The sequence below is a fragment of the Arabidopsis lyrata genome (assembly GCF_000004255.2).
Source record: "Arabidopsis lyrata subsp. lyrata unplaced genomic scaffold ARALYscaffold_6, whole genome shotgun sequence".
NCBI lineage: Eukaryota > Viridiplantae > Streptophyta > Magnoliopsida > Brassicales > Brassicaceae > Arabidopsis > Arabidopsis lyrata.
The window spans coordinates 19,873,946-19,900,876 of NW_003302550.1; the positions used below are offsets into that span (position 1 = coordinate 19,873,946).

The 26,931-nt window shown below is 34.6% G+C and overlaps 3 protein-coding genes across 3 annotated transcripts; all 3 read right to left on the reverse strand.

Annotated features, from left to right (window-relative positions):
* Window positions 1-12,770: 12,770 nt before the first annotated feature.
* Window positions 12,771-14,371, reverse strand: LOC9310666 (glucuronoxylan 4-O-methyltransferase 2). The gene is made up of 2 exons (XM_002874553.2): window positions 13,536-14,371; window positions 12,771-13,449 (listed from the first exon to the last, which is right to left on the reverse strand). The coding sequence occupies exons 1-2, from the start codon at window positions 13,936-13,938 to the stop codon at window positions 12,944-12,946; spliced, it is 909 nt and encodes a 302-aa protein (XP_002874599.2). The 5' UTR covers window positions 13,939-14,371; the 3' UTR covers window positions 12,771-12,943.
* A 138-nt stretch (window positions 14,372-14,509) lies between these two features.
* LOC9310667 lies at window positions 14,510-17,938 on the reverse strand. Its single transcript, XM_002874554.2, has 10 exons — window positions 17,057-17,938; window positions 16,928-16,966; window positions 16,270-16,393; window positions 16,119-16,180; window positions 15,968-16,035; window positions 15,807-15,856; window positions 15,660-15,729; window positions 15,423-15,546; window positions 14,872-14,988; window positions 14,510-14,768 (listed from the first exon to the last, which is right to left on the reverse strand). The coding sequence occupies exons 1-10, from the start codon at window positions 17,309-17,311 to the stop codon at window positions 14,667-14,669; spliced, it is 1,011 nt and encodes a 336-aa protein (XP_002874600.1). The 5' UTR covers window positions 17,312-17,938; the 3' UTR covers window positions 14,510-14,666.
* Window positions 17,939-22,351: 4,413 nt separating this feature from the next.
* On the reverse strand, window positions 22,352-26,067 carry LOC9310668 (probable serine/threonine-protein kinase At1g09600). Its single transcript, XM_002874555.2, has 7 exons — window positions 24,632-26,067; window positions 24,263-24,547; window positions 23,846-24,163; window positions 23,518-23,745; window positions 23,331-23,431; window positions 22,867-23,242; window positions 22,352-22,765 (listed from the first exon to the last, which is right to left on the reverse strand). Exons 1-7 carry the CDS (start codon window positions 25,112-25,114, stop codon window positions 22,595-22,597), a joined length of 1,962 nt encoding a protein of 653 aa, XP_002874601.2. The 5' UTR covers window positions 25,115-26,067; the 3' UTR covers window positions 22,352-22,594.
* Window positions 26,068-26,931: the final 864 nt, after the last annotated feature.

The window sequence follows — 26,931 nt, forward strand, 5'->3', positions numbered from 1 at the left end:
TGATTTTTTCTCTAAAAATTGGGTTAAAATATATATATATCAAATTGTTAGTTTCTGCTGAATTTCCCGATTGAAAAAAAAAATACAGAAAACTAATATACATTTTCGGCTAATCAAATTCATTGATAAGAAAACGAGAATACAAAGTCGTTGCAGAAACTACGAATGCAAATTATTACATAAGAAGATAAGAAAACGCTATATACTGAAGAAGATAAAAACTAAGAAGTGAATTTGACGATGTTTTCTTTAAAGTTTTACTCGCTAAAAGATTATTTAAATAGTTTTTCTCCTTTGTAATCAATCTTCTTACAGTATATGAAAGTTATGTGTGGCTATCTTCTCTTTGTAAAAACTCCAATTTGCACGTCGTATTACAAAACCCAATACTTTCGTTGATAGCTCTGAACAATCATCTGATGCCAATCATTCCGTATCCAGTGTCATTTTAAGAAACAATAATTTTGGTTTTCTCTCGTAATGATCCCACATGAATAATAATCCGTCATGACCCTCTTCGTTGACTCTAAACCTGCCAATCCCTGGATCAAAAATCCAAATTGCATACCCAAACCATAAGATGATGGGTGATGAAATTCGTTGAGAACGCCACTTCAATAAATTGGATATAAATTATTTTGATATAAATATGATTGGTAGAAATTTAAAAGGTTTCTAGAATATATTTGGTATTTTACCTTTGTCAAATTTTTGTAGTAAAAATTATTTACTACAAAGGTTTCTTTGTAGTAAATATTATTTACATGATGAACAACGACAAAGGAAATGTATGAGAATATAAATTCAAAAACTTCCAAAAAATAATATTTTCTTGACCAAGGTTAAAAAATCAAGAAAAAAAAAGAACTAACAAAAGTTAAATTACTATCTGATAAGTATTTTGTTTGGAAGTTTAGAACACTTTTTAGCTTTGAAAATTGCATATGCTACTATCTCCAATCATTCTAAATAAAACATATACTATCTAATAAGTATTTTGTTTGGAAGTTTAGATCACTTTTTAGATTTGAAAATTGCATATGCTACTATCTCCAATTATGCCTTAATATATGTGGATTTTTATTGTTGAAAAACTCTCACAATCATTCTAAACAAAACAAATACTATGATATCCTTAATGAAATCAATTATTCATAATTTTTTATCTTTATCAATTATATTTCTTTTAATTTCAAATAATTGATTAAAATGGCCAAATTAATAAAAAGACAGGTTAAAATCAGCGATCACCATATCAGTCACATCGCTCGTATCTCTAAACACCTATAATCCTAACCTAAGAGGATCCACATTCATTATTTTTATGGGTGTCTTTAAATGGGTATCTTTAAATATAAAAGAATAATAAAAAAAATATGGTGATGAGAACATAACCGGTTAACCAGAGTAAACCGACATCAACTAGATCGAAAATAGAATTGAGATTAGGTTGTCTTTGTTTATCCTAAATTAGTGGGATTGCATCTTTAACTGTAGATTTTGTGGTCAGTTTCTTTCTTCATCTTTGTGTATTACTATTAGCTGTTAAGAGGTGGTTAGTTTCTTTCTTCATTTTTGTGCATTAGCTGTTAAAAGGTCCCTCCTCAATGGTAAGAACATGTGTAATCACACAACACAAACACAAGTTTCTTTTTGGCAAATAAAGTCTGTCCTTAACTTGACGTTGAAGTCTTGATATGTCTATAATTTACATGTTTTGAGCATTCATTTGTCAACATTTTAGCCTTGTTTAGATCATTGTTTCATATCATTCTCCATCATTTGTGCATACTTTGCATACTTAGGTCAGTCTAGCATCAGTCTTGCATACATATTGCATATTGGAGTTGTTTTCAGGTACTTTGAAGCTGTTGGTGTGCGAATTGGGGAGAAGCAAAGCAGAAGCACAAGTCACTCAATCAACATGGTCGAGCAGAAGGCAACAGAGGAGAAGCAGCAGCCACTCGAGCGCATGCTTCACAAGCCACTCGACCATGTCATCAAGTGACTACCCGATCACCACCTCAGCTCTATACTCGATCACGCTTTCACTCAACACTCGACCTCCACTTCCCACAGAAACTTGACCTCAACATCCCACAGACACTCGACCACATGCTTCTGACTCTTCTCGAATCCGCACTCAACCAGACAATTTGAGCACAAGGAAGAGAAGAGGAAGAAGCAACCACTCAATGCATCACTCGACCATGTACTTGATCACATCCTTCACAGCGGAGCAAGAGTCATAAAGGCACCACCTTTACTCGACCCGTTTACTCGATCGCATGGGTCGAGTAGGTTACTAAACCGCCTTAGATTTTTGTCGTTTTGTGTTTTAGAGTTTCCTAAACTTACTATAAATAGGCATCTTTCTCTTTATCCAGGGGTCTTAAGCTTTATCCGCTGAACAATTAGTTTTCCAGAATTTTGTAATCCAAATTACTCTTAATCTATTCAGTTTTTGCATTTGATTTCTTCTACAAAGTTGTTTATCTTACTGAGATCTTTAAGTTTTGATGTTTTAGTGGTTAAGCTTTGATTTGTTTAGATCCCTTCTGGATTAGTTTATCTTAATGCTAATTCTTTTCTGATCAACTGAAATTTGAACCCAGACATTTTCACACCCAGAAGGTGTTTGATGAAATGCCTGAACCACTAATTCCAGAGATTCATGTCTTTGTACCAAGGTGTTGGTTACAGAGTGCGTTTTGGCTTTAACTTGTTGATTCGTGATGCCTGCTAGGTTAGCTTTCGTCAATGGTGATTGAGTCTGGAACTAGCTTGGCTTGAGGGTCTCTATTACGGTAGTATTTTGATCTGTTATTGAACTTGTTGTCTAGGGATAGTTTTACTGAGCATGTTAACCACCTGATAGGCTAAGGAGACTTTTCTACTCGATTACCCCATCCTTAGGGATTTCTCATATATTTGATTTCTATGTTTGCATTCGTGTTCTTTGCTTGTTTTTGGCCTGTTGCATCAATTTTGCATTTCTGTCTATTTTCACTTCATACTCGACCACACCCAGTGTTTGGAAATGAACAGTGTGATCGAGTATAAAGTTGCATTTTTTGTTTGTTTTTCACTTCATACTCTACCACACATAGTTTCTGGCAACGGACAGTGTGATCGAGTAGCCTGTTGATTTATGTTAGATTTTCTGTTTTATACATGATCACTTAATTAGGACTGTTAGAAAAACCAAAACCTGTTTATGTTTGGCTTGACTTAGTGACTTTTGATCACATCTTAATTGACAACATCGGACATGATTGGATTGACACCTTAAGTATTACAATGACATGATAGTGTTTTAGGATAATTGAAAACTAGCTAAAATCCTACTATCAAATCTTTAAGTTGAGAACAAACCCATATATATGTGTTCCTGGAGGCTATCATGACCGTATTAATGTGACAATACAACACTTCATATCAGAAACTCGAAGGGGCATATTTTTCACAAGACATCAAAATGAGTTTCGCTTGGTTTGTTATTTAGCGACCAAAACGTCTACTCTATGCTTGCCGATCTTACAAATTCAACTACGGATATGGAAGACTCAAAAGTTTTGGGCGTTTTGGCCACTATAACTAAACCAATATATCGAAGAAACTTTTGTGAAAAAACCATTAAAAATGATAATATTATCGACCTTAAATATTGGTTTGGCCCGATTAGTCCGAAGGTCGGCTCTGGTCTAGGTCATCGAACCTTATTCTAAAATTTGAACTATTCTAGTTTCCAACAATAGTAAACCACAACACCTAAAATTTAACTGTTACCATAGTTAATTATGAAGTCAAACTTTATTCTCATACTCACACATACAAATTACCATATTTGAATTTATATAGTAATTTTATAACCATTAGACCAGAAGATCCAACAAATATTTTATTACTTTATTATAATAGTATCATAAGACCATGTACATAGCAGATTTTTTTTGGGTATCATAAGCCCAAAAACATTAAATTAATGGGTAAAACAACTGATTTGGGTCTGAGCCGTATCACTGGAGTGATACTCTTGATACCAGTCTCTGATGACGTGGCGGCTCGGGATTTGTCGGGAGAAACGCGTTTTTGTGGGAAAAGAGAGAAAAAAAAAAAAAAATCTTTGTTTTCGCATTCTTCTCTCCTCCTCTGTCGGCGATTCGGCGATTCTCCGGCTCTCCTTCTTTCTCATCGCCGGCGGATCTCCATAGTTCTCCGTGGAAGAAGAACATGCAGATGCTTCACCTCTGCGTCTCTGCTCGTCATCTGTCCCGTCGAGGTTTCCTAGATCTCCCTCGAAGAAGAACTCTAATCAAGAGCTGTCGGTTGGAGAAGGAGATCCGCCGGCGATTCAGACGACTATGAGGAAGATAAGTTGATTTCTGATTTCATTTTCTTATGTGTAGATCTAGGGTTTTGGGAAATACGTTTGAGAAGGTGAAATTGGATTAGGGTTTGGATTAGGGTTAGGTTTTTGTTGGATTAGGGTTTGGTAATTGTTAATTTCGGTTTGAAATTGAAAAAATCTTTGCTTGATTTTTGTAATTTCTGGAAATTGAATTTCGTTATGATTAAGAACTGTTTTTAGGGTCCTTTTGGGATAATTACGCATTGAAATTGACTAGAACTGTTTTGAATTAGGATTAAGAACTGTAATTGGTTACACTGAATCAATCCATTTCCTTATAAACATATTCTTTATCCCCTCTTTGATGAAATTTACATGTTTTAGATGTTATTTCCATTAGTTCATTTTAAACACTTTGTTGTCTTGAATAATGCAGCAATTCGAGCTGTTCTATCCGGTGATGGAACGGCCCTGGCTGCTGATTCAAAGGAGGCTGGACTTTGTGGAAAACTTAAAAAAAGTCGTTCTAGCTTTACAGTGGAGGCTTGGATACCTCTGTCATTGTGCCATGGCTTAAGTATGTTTCTCCTTTTTCTTGAGTTTATTTCTTACCTATAGAAAGAATACACTTTTGAATCTTTCTCTGTTATGAAACAACAAGTTCTGATAGCTTTGATTCTAATATTTGTTTTGTAGGGAGAACTACGGTTGTGAAGTTGTATGTTTCACCGCCGATGTTGGTCAGGTACATCACAAAAATGCCAAATGTTGACTCTTTTAGTTAACAAATAAGAAAACGAGACAAAGAGATGACAACAAGGCTTGGTCTCTCCATGTAACTTCTGTCCTAAGTAAGCTAATCTGACTTGTAAAAAAACAGAGGCTGCAGAGGAAAGTAGAGAGATAGAGAGAGAGAGAGAGAGCTCAAAGGCTTTGTTAATGTTGTATTTGTGTCTGAATTCTTTTTGACTAATCTATAGATTCGTTTTCTTTGGTCCAAACATTTGGTTGTGAGATGTTCCGAATTTTATTCTTAGCTTCATGCATAAAAATCTTCTTAAACTATGTTTATTATGTTACAATATTGTAAATATGTACCTTTTAATTGAATAATGAACCAAATCGTTTGGTCGGTGTAATCATCTTTATTTTTTCTTGTAAAATTTCAATTATAGTATAAGTAAATAATCCGAAAATTATTTTCGACATTGGTCTAAAAATCAACCGTTTGTGAATCTGTATAAGGTTCACTAACTAATAACCCCTCATTTACATGTATATAAGACCGAATTATTTTTATCATCATGTTTTTTTCAGTTTTTTTGAATTTTATGTTTTATTTTGCTTAAGTATATTCTACGTTTTTTAATTGTAATATTACCTTTTGTAATCCTATGTTTTAATATATTAATTTTTTATTTTGCAATTTTTTTTTAATGATACTTAAACCGGTCTCACCAATGCAAACATATTTAGTAGGAGTATCATAAAAAATCTCAAACAATAAACAAACATTATAAATAATACTAAAAAAATCCTAATGATACTATATGGGTATCACCCATGTACATGCTCTAAGTTTTACTATGGGAACATGCATCCTGTGATATTCCAACAGCCCCACGAATTGGTTAAAACAGTTAAGGAGGTTGTCTGTCTGGGCCGCATACACTACAAAGGCACTTCTTAGCATCTGTATATGGGTAGCACCGACCAACCGTATATTTTCCTGGCCATTTTTGCTTACACATACGATCACAATCTTCTTTAACACATTTTCCAGGTTTTTTAGGTAATAACCTAGAACATGTAGTTAGTTTTTCTGGCACAACTCCTGTTATTTTTATATATGAAACATAAAATCTCAGTTTTCGTAATGAGAATTGTAAAAAATTAGCATTTATCTGTTGCGTGTAAGTAAATGTTTTGAAATAACAAATATTTTCTTAAAAAAATGTATTTATTGTTTTTAACAAAACACAAAACCACAACATTGTAATTAAAAACAATTATACTGAGGTAAATTTAAACATGTATATAGTTGTCCTTGCACACAACTCATGTTATATCGTTTATCAAACAAAAAAAATGTTTTGAAATAGCAAATATTTTTTAAAAGAATTCATTGATTATTTTTGACAAAACCACAAGATTGTAAGAGAATTATATTGAGGTGATTTTAAACTATCATATAAATTTACTAGCTGAGTTCCCGCGCCTTGCGCGGCCAAATGATCGTTTAAAAAAAAACACATTTAAATTATTATATGATAACAAAGGTTAATACAAATCGTTTCTTCGCCTACCCATTACATCTCTCGATCGGATCAAGATGTCCTGTTTAATTACCCGTTATAAACAAAAACAAAATTAGAATCATTATATACAAATTCAAACACATAATAGATACTGTTTCAATTTATCTATTACAAAGGAAAAGCTTTCCTCTATTTTAAAGAGAGAGAGAATCAGATGTAAATCATATAATGTGATGGTTCGTCAACCACCGAAGCGTTTGAATGATCATGAAACGTTATAATGGTCGATTTCGCTTGAGATATGTGGTCCTTGAGATCATACCCTGAAATCAAGATGTTTGTGGTACAATGACCAAACTGAGCATTCGTCTTTGGAACATCGATAAAAGAACATATGGTGGTTCTATACCAGAAGGTTTTAGTTAGAAGTACATGCGATTATGAGGTGAAGTTCATGGTCGTTCGAAATAGCCAGGTCAAACTTTGTAAGAGGGAGATGGTTCGAAGGACAAAGGATAGAACTTGTGGACTAATTAAAATTGAACAAAACATAAACACAAAAATAACTGGATAAATCAAAATTTTATATCGATTACAAACACCATATTTTGTAGACAAAACTTGAAGCTAAAAAGAAAAACACAACGAACTCACTCTCATCCTGTTTTTTATAATTGTCAATCAATATCCTAGTGTAAAGGATGAAGAATTCGGCTCATTCATGTTTCTAGCTCCTTAGTTTGAGGCCTTTTCTTTCTAGATTTGTGTCGTATCACCGATTTCTCCTTGTTTGCTCTATGAACTCTGGATTTCATAAAAAAAAAATCCAAAAAGGAAAACATTAGATTCCTTCAATCAACTTTTGATGGTCCACTTTTTCTTTTCTCAATGAAGAAACTAAATTTCTTGGTTATAACCATTCAATCAGCTCTGATGGATCACATCAAAAGTTAGGTTACAAATCGAGATCCCTGGTGTTGCGATGCATTCACCAAGTATTCTATGTGAGTGTTAACTACTTTAGAGATATTTCCTCTTCAACGATCTCTTACCTGGATCAAAGTGAGAGATACATCAACAAAAAATATGATCAAAGGGATTCATGTGCACATAAAGAGACTGTAAGTCCCAATCTTGTTCGCATTATCATATGGGATATGAATGTATTGGTTTAGCAGTGATTCATTCATAAAGAATAACATATTACTTTAGGTGTTTGAGCACATCATTTTAAACTACACGGTCTACTTCGACGTTGACACCATCTCCACGACCATCTTTCTCATCTTTGCATATGCAGTAGAATTTTCAGTGGGAGTTGCATGACTTTCCCATGCACCAACTCAAACGCTATGCAAAGTTTACGATAAGGTTCTCCATCGTCAGTCTATTCAAGACCTTTAACATAAGCCAACACATATTTGCTTGAGAGTGGCGGGTCATCGCCGGGAGTTTATTTTCCTCTTACCAATCTGAAGTTCAGAAATATGTTCACATTTCGGTGACCAAAACCATTATTCTGGATAATCCCACGTTGTACATTATACTCGCCTCCGCTGATACAACCTTAAATACATCTATGTTAAGAAATTTTTGAAAGCTAGAAGCAAGAAAACATATTCTGGCTAAAACGTTGAGAAAAGGATAAGACTAATTACTTGTACCCAAAAACACAATCTTCCATTTGCGTAATGAGTGGAGTTTCACCTATGCCATGTGTATCATGTATAATAAAAACTGAAAAAGGGATAATACTCACATTGCCAATAGATTCGTCGTGAATATTCATCATCAGCTCTGTCTAACTGTGTAATCGATTTGTATTTGAGTTCCATCAGAGGGCTTATATTCCGAACATACATTATCGGAAACGGAAAGGGTGGTTATAACTGTATAGTTAGGCCAAAAAAGAAAAGAAAATATCAAGAAAAGTACAATTATGCTTATAGAGTCCTACAGTAGATAACATGGAAAAATCCATGGGTTTATGAGACATCAACAATGCTCATCAATATTAAAATCCAGAATCAGAAACATGACCGAACATATTTTGGGGTTTAAAACATTTGCGGAAGCAAGTAATTGAGTTTAGCTTGTTGTATAAGATGAATATGAGCGAAATTGCTAGAGGATCTGCCAGGTTTAGAAATCAAAGTGGTTAGATTTTTTTTCTTAAAAACTGATGACAACATAAATACAAAGAAAAAACATATTAACGGATTAGGACTAACTAAAAGATTACCTGTTCACAATTGATATCAACCATTACTTTTTCCTCCATTGAAATTCGACAACAAACTGATTATCCACAAAATAATAAAACTCATCAAAGTAAAAAATAATAGATTAAAGTTACAGGGAGATGCCATGCTCGTGGAGATCAACCGTAGCTTTGTAATATGCTGAAATTCTACAAAAGTATTAGTAAAGCAAATAAAAAGCGCAAAAATTTATCAAATATCATATTATAGCCAAACCTTGATTAGTCTAAAAATATTGGATACCTAACATAAATCATATATTTTTATCAAAATAAGAAACTCGATAAATTAAAGATAAACAATCACATGTCAATAAATTGAAACATCACCCAAATCTTCATGCATCATGGTTGCCTATTTCCACCCATCCAAAACCAACAATCATATGAAAAAAACCAATTAGAATTTCTATAAAACTATAGTAATGTGTAACATAAAAACAAATCAATGTAAAAAGAGTGGGTTAGCTATGATCTGAAAGTATAAAAACAAATACACTTTCAACCCTAACCAAACTTGGTCACAAAGGCAGATGAATTCAAAATTGACGAAGAAACATATGTAACTCTCTGATATTTGATTCGGTCGCGAAACCAAAGCTCTTATACATTTGAGTGATGAGATCAAATTGATTTCCTTCTTTCACTTCATCCTCAACAGCCTTGACAATGGAATGTATAATATGACTTTAATCCATATGTATAAATAATTGAACTCGTGCATCTATATATATATATATATATATATATATATATATAGCTTTGGTTGTTCGTCAAAACTCGGTATAGAACCTTCTCAAGATTGATTCCGATCTAAGAATCTTGGTATCTTCATCTCCAGTCACCATCCTTTCACCTGTTCTTCTTAGTCTTCTTTCTTTCTTTCTTTCTTTTGGGTTTATCTTCTTCTTCTCTTTTCTTCTTCGGTTTGTTCACTATCTTCTTCTTCTTTCTTTCCTCTCCGCCCAATTGATCTCGCGGTGACAACGTGATAAATAAACATAGTGGCTTTGACGGAGGAAAACGAATCACCAACTCGGGTGGTTGCGGAATAGATGAGCAATTAATGATGGATTAGGGTTTGTTTGGGTTTCAATTATTTAAGCTGCACACAATACATAACATATATATACGATGGATTAAAAAGACATAAGTAGGGTTTACGATTAAAGCTATAGTCGGCTACTGTTTATTGGATTACGACCCATACCAAATCACACGTTTAGGCCTCTTAATTTTGTTTTTTTTAATTAATTTTCGGATTTTTTTTTTTTTAAACAGAAGAAAAAATTTAAAAGAATTAATTAGACAATTTCATTAAAAGGGGGCAAAAACGTACTTTCAATTTCTGAGAACGAACGTGAGCACTTTCGACTTCTCCTTTACTATATAAGATAAGAGAAAAAGTGTAGCTTAACACACTAATCCGTATGGGAACGAAACTAAAAAAAATAAGAAAGAATATTGTTGGAAAAAAATTATATTGTTGGTGAACAAAAAGCAAGAAAAAGAATTCAAATCAGTAAAATCAATTTATATCACAATAATTCTTCGTAATATATTAAGATTATATGTATATATATATTTGTTTATTAGAAATGAAGGAAATGACCAAAATATATAAGAAATTCTATTAGAAAAACAGACATTTGGTCGGTTTCCTAAGTCTGCTTGTAGCTCAATTTTCTAGGTCTATTATGAAGTTTATATATAAAAAAGAGCTAAACCCAATTAGGCATGACCAAAAGCTAACTGTAACCGTATTTCGGACCGTAACCGGACCGTTTCTCAACCGTAACCGGACCGTAATCGTATAAAACGGTTAAAAACCGTAACTGTTAACCGTCAAAATAGATTAGTTACGGTTAAAAAATATACTAACCGTAACCGTTAATTAACCGTAAACGTATCAAAACCGTTAGTTAACCGTACGGTTAACCATGCGGTTAACCGCACTATTATCCGCATAGTTAAAATTTTAAAAATATAATTGTAGCTGCGTATAATGCAAAAACAAATATCGAATGTTCAGATAAAGATTTTCAAAAAAAGTAAATGATACCGCACATTAAAAAATCTACATTAGGAAAAATGGTTTTTTTTCTCAAACAAATATTTTCTAATGCTATATTGCTAAAAATGAAGAAAATTTGGTTTATAACATACTTTTTGATCTTATTAAAGTAGTATAAAAAGTTAGTTAACTCGTAAGATTTTACCTCCGATATTAACCGTATCGTAATCAACAAATAACCGTAATCGTATTTAACCGTAACCGTTGTAACCGTAACCGTATTTAACCGTAACCGTTTTAACCGTATATATAGTGGTCAAGGTTATGGTTAAAGAAATTTATAACCGTAACCGGTGGTTAATCGACCGTAACCGTAATAACCGTAACCGTGGTCATACCTAAACCCAATGCTATGGAATTCATCAAAGGTGAAAATAATTATGATACAAAGTCTATTAAATAGTTGAATTAATTGATAGCTTGAAGAAATAATATGGTATTCAAGTTTATCACTCTTAGAACGACTATATGTAATATACTCCCTTCGTTTCACAAAGAGAGTCATTTTAAGGTTTTAATCTTGTTTCACAAAAAGTGTCGTTTTATGTTTTCAATGCAGTTTCTAAGACTAATTCTCTTTTTTTATCCCTACTTTTTCTGCTTATTAATTAGAGAGAGGTATTTTATAGTATATTAATAAGGGGTATAAAAGAAATTTGTTTACTTTTCTTAATTTGTATGAAAAATGGTAGAATGACACTCTTTGTGAAACAGTTAAAACAAATAATTTCGTGATTCTAAAATAAATAGCAGTTAACATATCAACATAAAATTTGATGTGGAAATATTTTGGTCCGATAAAAATATTTTGATGTGGAAATTCATATACTTTACGTAGTATTATAAAATTTGGTTTGGTTTCACGTTAGTAAATTTGTGTGATTGAACCGAATAAACCTTTATCAACATAAATTCATATTTAGATTTCTATAAGAATTTATATATTACTAGTAACAAAACTTGTTTGGTTCACGTTGATGATTTTTTGTAACACAACCAAATAAAACTTCATTAATTAACTTTTTAACATCATGCTTTAAGAATTTTCAATTTAGAAAAATATTGTAAACTAGAATTTTAGAAGAAAAAAAATACTAAATTAAATTGTTTATATTATTTATGTTTTCATATAACTATTTATTTATAAAAATTAGTTTATTAATATTAGGGTTTACTGTAAATGTGAGAATTTAAAATTCCACAAAAAAAAAAGTTATTTTATGTTTTTAGAAAAAATGACGGTTTTTATATCCATTTTTTCTTTTCTCACTTTTCCTTCCGCCACCTCAACATCTTTTATATATTTAACTAAAACGGTATTATACACGAGTATATAAGAAAAAGGTATAATTAACATTATATAGTGTAGTAAATACAAGAATGAACATATATCACAAGTAATATTTTCATATCACAAGTAACATTTTTTACAAAAAAAATTATATTATTATATAGTAATTTCATATGAGTTACTTTTGTATTCTCTCGGATAAAAAACATTATCTTTTGATCTAGTTTTATATCCTCTAGATTAACGTATATAATAATTCGCACATTACATTATCTACACGAGTTTCTCCATTTGAAATTTTGTCAACGTAATATTTACTTTGAGATATGATTAATAATCGGAAAATGAATCATTTTTTTTTCATTGCTAATTAAAGTCAATTATTTAACATTTACAAAAAGATATTGCATATCGTTGGATATTCTTAAAATAAAAATATGGTAAAAACTCCATGAGACACTATTCTTAAAAATAAGAATATATTTCTCATATGAGAAAGGATATCATTTAGATAATGAACAATTAAAGGCTTTAAACAAGTATTTTTTTTTTTTTTTTGAAAAAGTTTTTTTTCGAGGAAAAGGTGTACATAAAGATGGCATAAGTATATTTGAAGTTTACAAATTTGATAGACAAAACTAGACCAACATCAAGTCCTTTGCCAAGTTTTCTTGTTATTGTTCTTTGCACTTTCTCTCATTGGACAATTTCAAAAGCGGCGACTGATATCCGCCGGACAAAACGGTGTACCGAGGCTAGCCCGATGGCTAGGGATGGTGAAATGCCTAAGCCTCCCCTGCTGCTCCTTAATGTACCCTCGACACAAGAACGCCACCGAGAACTCATCCTCCACAGGCCGGTTAATGTCGTGAACGAAAACATCAGTCTCGCCGCCGTCATAACGGTTACGAGCCAATAAACCCGCCGTGTAAATAGCACTCATCCTCCCTGGAGCATCGTCGTTGTAACCAGTGGGAGCATCGACCATTATCACATCCCATTGCGTCTCGTACACGTCAGCCGGAAAATCCTTCAAAGACAGAGCACATTTCGAATCTCTCGGATCAGACACAGCTTTGCAATCCTCTGTTCTCTCTAGCTCAATAAGCTTGTTGGAATCTTTCACTTTCGTGTCGTATTCAACGTGGTATGATTCTAAATTTGGGAATTTCTTAGTCACTGTCTTGATCCAAGCTTTATCTTCCTCGAGGAACACTAGCAATGTAAGAAGTAACTTTATTAAAAAAAAAAAAACAGAGATTTGATTAACCTTTAAAGATCTGTTGTTATGAGAAGCTTACAAGTGCGTCCACCATGATTGAGAGATGCCCACATCAAGCTGTCGTGTCCTAAGCCAAAGACGAGGAAGTTACAAGGAGATTTCTTGTCCAAGACTCTCTTTGAGACTGAAATTTCATCAAACGTTTGTTGTGGTGTTATCTCTGTGGTGACATAGTGAACCAATGCGTCTGATAGAGATATAGGAATTTTGGTGCATTGTAGTGAGGTTAATGGGCATTTAGGTATCTCGTGATATTCGCGTCGTATGGTTGAGGTTGAAGAGGAAGAGAAGCTTGCTCTATTCAAGAAGAGAATGAACAAGACCAAGATTGAGAAACAAATGAATATAAGTTTTGAGCTGATGATTGGTTGGGGTTTGTTCCTCATGTTTTCCTTTCTCTCTCGGGTCTTAGCGTTTTCCATATGTTTTGACAATGGTGAAAATGTGTGTATCTAATGAGAAATATAGTCTTGTGGGTGAATTGATGTATCCTTAAAGAGAGAATGATTGAGAAGTTGAGGATGACATGACGGCGACTAAGGTTGCTGTTGAACCAAAAGTTGGTGGATCTGTTGTGTATTATTATAATGTTAGTACAATGATTGGGAAAGATGTGAAACGTAGTGGGGATGCTTGATATACAATATTTACCACTATTACATACATCAAAAGTTTCAAGTTACATAAAATAAGAAAAGGACCTCTCTGTAACAACAATGCATCCTCATCCTGCATTGTCAATTGTAATAAGTTGAATCTTTTAGAAGACTTACATACATTTCAGATCTAACTTTCTATCTAAAGATCCAGGAACACGCCAGTAATTTTCTGTTAACTTGAGATACCGACCGACTCATTTTTTTTTTTTTTTTTTTGAATACCAGGAGGTTCTGGGCCAAAACCCGTAATCCTCCAAGCCCGAAACCACAACATGTAATATTAGTTTTGTCCCAAGCGTCACTCAAACCGACACTTGGTGACCGACTCATCATATATTGGAAAGTTCGGATTTTGACCATGAACTTCCATGTCAAACAGTTTCTCAGTATTTGTTAAAACATGTGGATCGTCAAAAGCTTGTACCTTGGGAATAATGGTGTATAGGTTTTATGGACTTTGCACAAGAAAAAAAAAAAAAAGGTTCTATGGACTATGCAGATGCTGCTGAAGAATAAGTCTCGAAGAGGTAAGCCAGAATCTTCTGGTAATCACCTAATTGGACACCAGTGTTTGGATCAACCAAGAATGGAACCTGTAAATTGTATTGAGTAAAAACAGTTTCATCCGTTTTTTCCGATAAGTGATTGGTAAGAGTATAGACTCTAGTATAGAGAGAGAGCGGACGAGAAATAGACCTTATTGGATCCTGAAGCCTTTAGAAGCGATTTCATCCGTGTGGACCCTTCTCCAATGTTGTGTAATACATAGGGGAGTTCCAGCTCACACAGTGCTTCACGCACCAACCGTGAATACTGACAGGGAAAAAGAGGAATCATTGGCACCAAAGTTTTCTCCAGAATACGCAAGATGATATGAGCTTAAAAGTGAATTATTTACTCCATGATAACAAAGCATAGACTTAAATTCTTGATGACGAGGTTCACATGATAGCATAGGATTCAAGCTTCTAAATTATGAAGAAATCCTCTTTAACAAGAACCCTAAGTATCTAGGAGATTTATAGTAGAGACCTCTTAAGTCTTAACTTTCCAAAAGCCAGAAGGATCTCAAACAACTAACTGGTCAAAGACCCTTCATTTGTTTTCCATAGTACTCATTTATACAATTCTGGTGCCTATCATATCAACAGGAAAAAATGGCGATAATCTAGTAGTGGAAGGGTGGATCTATCTAATGACCAATCACGAGAAGAGTCTTGGATACAAGAAAGGAAAAAGCATAGTACCGGGTTGTTTTCGTAAGAGAAGAGCTCGAGCATTTTAGGAGGCAGATCTGTTGAAGCCTTGTCCCACAATGACATTCCTCTACCTGCTCGGAGAAGAGTTGGCATCCATCCAGTGAACAAGGTGCTGGACAATTTGAATGAAGTCAGCGATACAATTAAAACTTATTCACGCTAGGAGCTGGAGACTACACAACCCAGATAGTTTGACCAAGTATAGCAGATTCTGAGGATACTCACCTTTCCAGAAGTCCTGTGGAAGGGCCTCTTCCATTTCCATATTGTTTAAATAGGTACAATACAATGTCACCTGAAGAGAAAAGAACCGATGAAAATATATCCAGAGACGACGACAATAAGCTATTAATGATGGAATTTACAACTCACCACTCTCATACATTAAAGTTTCAGTATTCGGGTCGACGAGGAATGGAAACCTGCAGATTTTCATTCACAGAATTTTAACGACCGACCACTAGAAGGAAAACAAAAACTGCTATGGAATGATGAAAACAAAACCAATTGACAGAACAAGAACGTAAAATTACATCTCTTTTCGGCCAGATCGTCTAACCAGTTCTCTGTGTCTTACAGATCCTTTAGGACAAGGATAAACCTGAACACCAACCAAATATCAAGATAAACTTTGGTTTATTGCTTAATGAGCCATCTCTCGGGAACAGATGTTTCGGTTCTTACTTCTACAGAAAGGTCTAGCTCAGTCATGGCTTCCCGCACCCTTCGACAAAAGGGACATGCCTCTGTTATCCAAAAAACCAAGAAACTCTCACAACGTAAAATTGGCTTTCTACTAATGCTCTTTGTTTACATGACACCAACAAGAACATACCAAATTCAAAAAGCTGCAATCGCAAAGGCGGATTAGAAGAGACATCTTGGTTATCTATACTCCCAGTTGATACTCGAGATCCCCATGGAAGTCTTGCAACAGATGCTAATGAAGAAGTTGCAACCTGTATACATACAAACCATAAGGAAAGAACACAAAATACAGAGCTTTTAGTCACGTAATCAAATGCTGGAAATCTCGGAAAAAAAAACAGTACTTTATCTAGTAACAAATTAGTAAAATAGTATTCTAGTAAATTATTAACCGCTCAAAAAAACTCCATCCTCCATCACAACTTTTCTTCTAGTCCTGTGTTTTAAAAGGCGAAAGGCTACCGAAGGCATAAAGACCCCCTGATATCGCCTTTCGCCTCGGTCGCCTTTCAGATGTGAGGCGACTCAAACTTAAAACAACGTCTTAAACAGCGCCTAATATTAATGTGGTCTATAAATCCAAAGAGACTTAATAGAACCAGTAAACTGTAACCTAAACACTTTCCACAACGATCAAACTTTATTCGGCTCATGTCGGATCTAATTCAGTGTTGTTCTCGAGTTACCTAATAGACATATGGCTGCAGAAACCTTGTTTTGTTCATGAACAGAGGTTTTGACTGAAAAGAAAAACAACTCCATATAAGAAAACATGACTAACTAACCTCCAGAGCATGATTCCGTCGTTGAGAAGGATCACCTCCCTGCAAACAACAACTAACAAGTATCAAACGTATCACTCTCGTTGAGTAATAACAAAAACACAACAGCATAAAGTTTCAAGAAACACTTACAGAGAAAACTTTAAGCAATGGACAGAGAAAGGACAAGAAGCTTGATGTATTATTGCTGCTCGATTTCTGTGATGATTCATTCGATTTTGCTTCTGAGTTACTAGATTTCACAGAAAGTCTTCTCCTTTCGCGAACCCAACTACCGTTTCCTGAAATTCTATTTGAGAATCGATGAGGTCGATGAGAATGAAAGGTGGATGACGGAAACGACGCAATCGGATGGCAGAGACTGCTATTAACCACCGAAATTTGCATTGTTTCTATCAAAAACTGTATTCCACAGAAACTCTAATTCGATACTGAAGGAAGGAGAACGATCGATTAACGAGAAATCGTCTGGAATTATTTTTAAATTAAAAATTTTAAGATTCCACAAAACCAATGTTTTATCCGTTCACCCAAAACGAAATCGGATCTAACCCTAAACCCAATCTCTAATTGAAATAATCTAACCCTAATTATTCGAGTTCTCTCAATTCAAAACCGTTTTCTATTTCTTTCATTATTGTTGTGTTCGTGAAACTAGGTAGAACTATTAGATCGTGGGAAATTGTTGTTGTGTTCGATCGACAAAATGGCTATGACAAAGTGTGGACGACAAATAAGAGGAAGAAGAGAGCTCCAAATGAAGAGGTAGCAAATGCTGAATATGGAGAAAGGGATTCGGATCCGAACCCTATTGTTGAGGAAGTGGTAGACGAAGAACGAGAGAGAGATATATCCGGTTTGATCCGAAGAGAGCGAAGAAGAAGGAGATAGAAGCCAAACAATGAGTAGTAGCTGAACTTTGAGCGACTACACTGACGAGAGTGAGAGATCCAACTAGAAACCCGAGGAGAGACCTGAGGAGATGGTAAATAGTTCGGTTCGATTGAATTAGGTAGAACTAGGGATAACTAAATCGTGAACATCGGATTGGTCAATATGAATTTTTGGGTTTTAAGAAATATTGGTATAAATGGATAAAACTAGTGTTCCTTGAGAAATTTCTTAAGAAAATATAACTTGGTAATATTTGGCAAAACTGTTTGTTGTAGGATACCGAAGAGGAAGTGATAGCACTACAACCTTTGAGAATATACTTCTCGCCGACGGAGTATAACAAGAAAATTAAGTTATCGATGAGGTGTTACATCCATGAAATTTTGACAACTTTAGATGAGTTGAATCATCTGATCCCCGATGTTAAGAGGACTTGATTTGAGAACCATCCGCAGTTCAAACACATTTAACAAATGCCAAAAGACAAAAACCACAAGGTTATGGGCATGTGGATGCTCCTTCTTCGAATGACATGCATCGGAAAGAAAATGGAAGCTTGGTTTGTCGTAAATGGTTTTCTCACCCGCTATGGTATAAAGGAACATGCCTTGATATCGAGATTAGACTTCCGCAACTATCTACTTGATTATAAGAAAGCAGGTAGTATGAAATTCGTGAAGAAGCATTTTAAGATGAAGGTAATTAGACATGAAGACATGAAACAAAAGCTATTGGAAATGGTACCAATAGAACATTCTAGAGATATGTTGAAGATGGCGGTCTTTTACTTCTTATCCAACATTGTTGTAGTGCCGACAAAGATTGGAGTAGATGCAACTACCGTGGATGAATTCTTTTAAAGTGCAATAAATGCTAGGATATTGATTTGATCACGTGATAGGATCGATCTCGCACACAATGTATCATTTTGATGGAGCCGTCATAGAAGGTGTAATATGGTCGGTTTCAGGTTTCAGTATTCCTCTGGAAGTAAGTAAAAAGTAAATGAGGTATTGGTCATTGTTACTACCTAATAATTGAAGCTAACTCTAACTATATGTGTGTTTTGTAGCTTTTAGCATTTGAGACAATTCCACAATTGAGAAATAAATTTCTAGAAGATCATCCAGGCCCAAACGTAAATTGTCCTAGGATGTGCAAGAAAAAATTCAAGAAAAGTGAAATGAGAGGGTTTCCTCTTTCAAAAATAAATGATTAATTTAGTACAGCTGAGGTTAGTTATCCTAGTTATCTAAATCAAATCGGATTGAATCCCTAAATTTATAGATAGAAAACCAAATTTTAAGCTCTATGGATGGCTTAGGTTGGTTTAATAATGGACCTGAAATTTGTAGCTCGATGCAGCTCAACGGAGGCAAAGAAACGGCAACAATAAAGAGATCCACGGCAGAGGGTAACTGACCTCAGTTGTATCAAGTTCCGCAGTTGAGCTCTCTATTGTTGCCATTTCTTCGCCTCCTTCGAGCTGCATCAATATACAAATTTCAGGTTCATTCTTAAACCAACCTAAACAATCTAGAGATATTTAAATTTGGTTTTGGATTTACAAATTTGGGGATTTATTTCGATTTAATTTAAAGAAATAGGATAACTAACTTCAGTTGTACCAATTTCATCTCTTTTTTTCGAAAGAGGAAACCCTCTCATTTCGCTTTTCTTGGACTTTTTCTAGCACATCCTAGGACAATTTACGTCTGCACCTAAATTATCTTCAAGGAATTTATTTCTGAATTGTGGAATTGCCTCAAATGCTAAGATCTACAAAACACACATATAGTGAGAGTTAACTTCAATTATTAGAACTAGTAACAATGACCAATACCTCATTTACTTTTTACTTACTTCCAGAGGAATACTAAACCTGGAACCGGCCATATTACATCTTTTGTGACGGCTCCGTCAAAATGATACATCGTGTGCACGATCGATCCTACCATGTGATCAAATGAATATCTACCTCAAAGAAACTTCTTACAAAACTTTAGAACATTCAATGCACTTTGAAAGAATTCATCCACGGTAGTTGCATCTACTCCAGTCTTCGTCGGCGCTACAACAATGCTGGATAAGAAGTAGAAGACTGCCATCTTCAACCTATCTCTAGAATGTTCCATTGGTACCATTTCCAATAGCTTTTGTATCACGTCTTCATGTCTAATTATCTTCATCTTAAAATGCTTCTTCACGAAGTTCATACTTCCCGCTTTTTTATAATCGAGTGGATAATTGCGGCAGTCTAATCCCGATATCAAGGCATATTCTTTTATACCATAGTGGATAGGAATACCATTACGACAAACCAAGCTTCTTTTTTCTTTTTGATGCATGCCGTTCGAAGACGGAGCATCCACATGCCCATAACCTTGTGGTTTTTGTCCCTTGGCATGTGCTAAATGTGTTTGAACCGCGAATGGTTCTCAAATCAAGTCCTCTTAACATCGGTGATTAGATGATTCAACTCATCCAGCATTATCAAATTTCATGGATGTAACACCTCATCGATAACTTAATTTTCTTGTTATACTCCGCCGACAGGAAGTACATTCTCAAAGGTTGTAGTGCTATCACTTCTTCTTTGGTATCTTGCTACAATCAGTTTTGCCAAGTACAGTAAAACCTCTATAAATTAATAATGTTGGGACCAGAAAATTTTATTAATTTAAAGAGATATTAATTTATCGATAAATTAATAATTATTAATTTATAGAGAGATTTTCCTAATTTGGTAATTTCTTTAAAAAATCTATCTAAAAATAAAATTTTTCTTTACAAACAATATCTTTTTAAAACCAATTGCAAGTAGAGAAGCAATTATTAAGTTTAAAAAACAACACAAACTTTTTTCGAATAATAGAATCATATTTCATTAAATTTTTTACATATAATATCTTAAATATATATCATACTAATTCATATATGACATATATAAATTTATATCATATATATATAAAGTTAAATATATATATATATATATATATTTATATTTAAGTTTATATAATTATTAATTTATAATATAGATAGGACCATATGTTTACATGGTATTTTCAAAAAAATTATTATCTTATTAATTTATCGATTTATGTCATATTTTACACTGGTCCCAACTCGGGACTTGAAGAATTTATTAATTTAGAGAGGTTATTAATTTATAGAGTATTAATTTATAGAGGTTTTACTGTATTACCAAGTTATGCTTTCTTCAGAATTTTCTCAAATCACACTAGTTTTACCCATTTATACCAATGTATTACTTAAAACCCAAAAATTCATATTGACCAACTCAAAGTTCACGATTTAGTTATCCCTAGTTCTACCTAATTCAACCGAACCCAACTACTTACCATCTCCTCGGGTCCCTCCTCGGGTTTCTCATTGGATCTCTCATCGGATCTTTGTCGGTGGAATCTCTCAAAGTTGAGCTACTACTCACGGTTTGGCTTATTTCTCCTTCTTCTTCACTCTATTCAGATCAAACCGGAGATAATTCTCTCTCTCTCCCTCTTATTCTACCACTTCCTCAACAATAGGGTTGGGATCCGAATCCCTTTCTCCATCTTCAGCATTTGTCGCCTCTTCATTTGGAGCTATCTTCTTTCTCTTCTTTGTCGTTCACTTTGTTTTAGTCATTCTGTCGATTGAACACAATAACAATTTCTCAGAATCGAGTTGTTCTCCCTAGTTTCACGAACACAATGATATAAAGAGATTATTTCAATTAGGGAGTTGGGTTTCGGGTTAGATTCGATTTTGTTTTAGGTGGGCGGATAAAAGCCAAGTAATCCGGATAAATTGTTGATTTTTGTTGAAGTAACATCGTAATTAATCTCCACATTTAAAAAATAATAATAATAATTCAAAAAGAAATTCGTTTTTTTTTTTGGGAAGAGTTTTGAAATTTACCTCTGAGAATTAGGGGCTTTCAGACGATTCCTTGTTTCAGTCACTTTGGATTTGAGTTTTTACTCAAGTTTTCAATCGATCTGTTGGCTCTTCCCGTTAATTACGCGGTGACCTAGAAACCCATATCTTCCGTCGAGAACAAGAAATCGATTTTCTTGGAAACAGTGGGAAAGTTGGGGGCACTGGAGATTGTGTCCCAGATTGTTTTAGTTTTAGGTCGCCTTCTTTGAGAAGAGTGATGACGAAACAGCCTTAGGATGCTCTTATAAATGGAGCCTTTAGTGTGCGTTTTTCTTGTCATTTATGTGAGCCATGAGAAACTGATTCTTATACGTTAATTTTTAAAGCTATAGTGGAACAGTTTTGATATATGAATTCAATTAAGTCACAAGACTTCAGATTCCATTAATGTTGTGTTCGTTACTGTTAGGCCAAATGATCCTTATTTCGTTGGCTTGTATATAACAATGAGGCCCTTGTGTGAAATCTCTTTGGATTTTTAAGTTAATGACTGGAAAAGCTTCTATCTACATATAAACTTGGACAACTAAATACGATTGCTAAATATGCACATTTGTTTACTTCCCTAAACCACAAAGACAATGTTTGTGAGACAGAGAAAACATTTCCATGTACAAGGACCACACTACATAGTAACAGATCTTACTACCACAATCATAGCTATGGCATTGGCTTGCTTAAATTTCTTAGTATTGTCTATTGCAGCGCAGAATCGAAAAGCAGAGCCGAGGATACCATGTTCGATCTTTGTTCTTCGTTCTTCGTTCTTCCAATTCATGTAATCTTCTTTTTCTTGTTTCGATGTTAGCAAGGTTTCATCCATGTCTTATTCTTCTACTTAGCACATGTTTTGTTATTTTTCCTTGTTGCTGATTTTTCAAGCCGCGATTTCCTTACAGCTTCTTGGATTTGTCTCTCATGGTCTTTAAGAATGTCCTCAATGTTTCCACCGGGAGGCATCAATGGACCCGAACAATGCATTCTGTTCTTCTTGCGTACGTATGTCTGAAACCACATAAGAAAACATCTTAGGATCCATAATCTAAAAGAAAAAAAAACTAGAGCTAATATGTTGAAGCAACCAAGTTCCAAGTGTTTTTTATTACCGTTGTGGTTTCTACGGCTACATCTTCTTTATGTGATGGAGACAAGTATCTCCCAGTCATAGGCACGTTGCTTGATCGAGTAGCCTTTAGCTCAACTACATTGTTCCTAGAGCTCTCATTTTTACTCCATGTTGCAGCTATGCTTGGATGAATCATTGAATTGGTATGAGAAAAGCCTTTCTCTCTGTCGCCTCTTCCCGTCTCTCCTCTCAAACCGGTTCTACTGTCTTCCTGAGGATTGAACCTTTTTGTGGTGATTGTGTCTTTTGAATGCCCTGAAGCAACGAACTCCGGTGTTATAGCAGTACTTTTGAAGTCTCTCGAACCCCGTCTCACAGATTCAGGTCCACGACCCTTCACGGTTTCAGCCTTTTTTCTGAATTCATTTAGAACTTATGTTTAGGAATTCACATGAACCATTTTGGTGCAAGAATACTTATATAAGGATTCTTTCTCTCACATACCTTCTTGCTTCTTCATCACGGACCTTTGCGTCAAGTTCCTTGCTTGGAGGATACTTTGGCAAACTTGATACATCACATGGGAGTGGTTCCATTGTAAAGAACTAGAGAAACAAAAAAAAGAAGAAAGAATTGAGTTTGAATTGAGGAGGCAAATAAAGAACTGTTAGATGAAGAAATACAAAGTTACCTTGCTACTTAGCGTCGAAGAAGCTGTGCCACGCTTCTCTGGTTCTAAGCATAGAAGCTTGTCAACAAGAGCTAGAGCAGAAGATGGTAAGTTCTTGAAAGTCTCTAAAAGGACACGCTTGTAAGGTTGTTGTGGCTTGAAACTTGTGGCAAGTGGTAGCTTTGTCTTTTTCCAGTAATCATCACTTGGTGAACCACACAACTTGAAGATCTTATGCATTTGCTCCACCTAAGAGACATTGTCAAAGATACATTTATTGAATCAATAAATTATGCTTAATGGCTGGATTCATAGAACTGATTGTCTTATGAAGCTGCAGGTAATTCACCTCTGTTCTTCCCGGCATGATTGGTTTCCCTAAAAACAGTTCTGTGAGAATGCAACCAACACTCCACAGATCTATCCCGGGACCATACTCTGTAGCTCCTAGAAGAAGCTCAGGGGCCCTGTACCACAAGGTTACTACACGGCTCGTCAAGGGTTGATCTTGTTCTGGATGATAGAAATTCGCCAGACCAAAATCTCCAATCTTGAGGACTCCATCATTGTTTACCAAGAGATTTGAACCTTTAATGTCGCGGTGGAGGATTCCACGGCTGTGGCAGTGTTCAAGCCCGCTAAGCAGTTGTTTCATGTAACATTTGATCTGCAAGAAGCAACATAAAACAAGATTTGTCTCCGTATTAGTCCATGATTAATTCCTTGTTACCTTTTTTGCTAGCTATAATCAAATCCTTGAACGTACTTGTGATTCAGTAAATTTTACACCAGGTCTAAGAGCGAGGCCCGAAAGGTCGTGCTCCATGTACTCAAACACAAGGTACAAGCTACCAGAGAGTTTTGAAGTCACAAGACACTCAAGCTTCATAACGTTTGGATGGTCAAGTTTCCGCAAGATGTGTATTTCTCTGGCCATGAATCTCACGCTTTCTGGATCCATATTAACGAACCTGACCTTCTTCATGGCTACCATTTTACCAGTCTCAAGGTCCCGGGCTCTGTACACGCTGCTGTAAGTCCCTTGTCCAATCTGTGAAAGGAGACAACACAATAGAAACTTTATAGCAATCAAGAAACATTAAAAATGGAAACAGAGAGAGTTAAAGGCACTAACTTTGTCCAGCTTCTCAAACGACTCTGCACGTCGTGGAACCCAACCTTTGATGGCTTCACCTGCAACAGAAGTTAACCAAGAAGGCCATCCAGCTGCAATGAGCTCAGCCTCGGGGCTATGTGGAACACTTGTTGAAATATTACTAGGTGGAAACATATTGAAACCTCCTCCTCCTGTCCCAATATCTGCAGTTGGCCATCTCCGGTGACACCTTGTAGGTCTCTCAACAATAACTGTTTTACCATCACTATCATCTACAGGAACAATCAATCCGCTGGCTCTAGCGGATGGTTTATGCGCTAATCCATCAGCTTTGCGTCCACCAGAGCTTCCGTCAACGGATTTATGTGAAAACTCATCTTTCTTGGAAGTTACAGGTGCAATCAATTGAACTGAGGATGTTTTGTTCCAATTCTCTTTTGGTTTCTCATGTTGGTCATTAACTTCTTCTTCTGCTGTTCCTTTTGAGCAAATGCAGCCCATAATACTCAGACCGATTCACGATCTTTGTCTCATCAAGAACTAATCTTATCCTGAATGATTCCTAAGCATAAAACTCAGGAATCTCAGGTTTATTAGCTAAAACACAGAGGATTATGATCAAATTATATTGCAACTTTTTTTTTCTCCTCCTCTAAGAAAATTTATGCAATTCTCCTCAAATGTTATGTGCCAGGAATATTTTGATCTTCCCAAATGAATAGGTAGATCTTTTAACACCAAAATCGAATAAGATCGAAATCACAGAAAAGAAGACTTGTGATTCAAGAAACGAAAGAGGTGATGAGAAGAACAAGCAGGGGAAGGAGAGAGCCAATGTGGTCAATGAGGAAAAAAAATACTTTGGAGGCAAAGCAAAGCAAAAGCAAAATTCAGAAAACTAAACACCAAATACAATAAGAGAGATAAAAAATCACAGAAGAGAAGACTTGTGATTCAAGAAACAAGAGAGATTGATGATGATGAAGATCCTCAGTTTTTTTCGTTTTGTGTTTTTTTTTTCCGTTATCTCACTGCAAGATGGGCAAAAACGTTGCAGCAACTATTCGTTCGTCGATAACGGAAAATACGGAGAGAGAAAGATAACGAACAGAATGTAGTTAATTCTGATATGGAAATTTTTTTAGGAATTAGGAGAGATGGGATTTAGTTTTTGTGTCGCCGGAAATTATGGGTAAACCCTAGATTCTCTGGAAGAAGACAACTCACAATATCTCTTTTTCTATTTTTGGATCTGTGTATTTTTTTGTTAGGAAACAGAGTAACGAATTTGCATGAGGTTAAGATTTGATCCAACGGTCGAAAATGAAGTTGTTTGTGTTGTTGCTACGACAATGACACACGTAGGATGTTTCTGTCGGACATCGTGGGTCCCACTTTCTCTATTTTCATCTATCCGCAAGAACATTAATCCCAAAGACTCTTCTACGTTCAAGTCTCCCACAAAGTATCTAAGCATATAAGTATATAACAAGCTAAGCTCTTCATTGTATACGATATTGTCGACTAGATTATTAGAAAATAAATGTATGTTGCATAAGGATAAGAGACTGCATAACGACATCGATATTTTTCCTATGGAATGAAATCTTCACATTAAAACAAAAAAAAAAACGACATGGATATCAACTAGTTATAACTTATATGATTCTTTTTTTCTTTCTTTTAATATTAAGGTTTTAATGTTAAGATAATAATGTAATTGAATTTCTACAAGTTATTTTACTACAAAAAGAATAAAAAACCACGAGATGGAAATTTTCAAAAGAACATCTTGTGAAGTGAGAGACTCTTGCAAAATAGAAAAAGAAAACACATCCAAAATGTAGTATCTCTATCTCTCTAGAAGCTCATGATCTCTTTGTCTCACTAACACGGATCATGAATAATTAATAGCAACTTCTTAAACCTTTGGTTTTACAAATTCATTTCAAAACTGATATATTTTTTTTTGTCAACAACTTTATTAGATTAGCTTATATAAGCTAATTTTGTGGGATATTGTTTACATAGGTAGTTAGATGCGGTTGGATACGAACCTTTCGTGCCAAATTATCCGCTTTTGTATTTGCACGGCGAGAAATCAAAGATAAAGTGAAAAAATCAAACTCCTCCTTATCGCTCCATTTCAAAACTCATATATTCACTGATTTTATTCATTTAAGAGTGTAGACAACTACAACTCGATAAATAATTATTGGGAATTACGTGGTCAAGTGCTAATTAAATAATGCGTTGAATATTATCTATTTTTAAGATTTCTATGTTATAATAAATTGTATTATATACTATTAAATTTT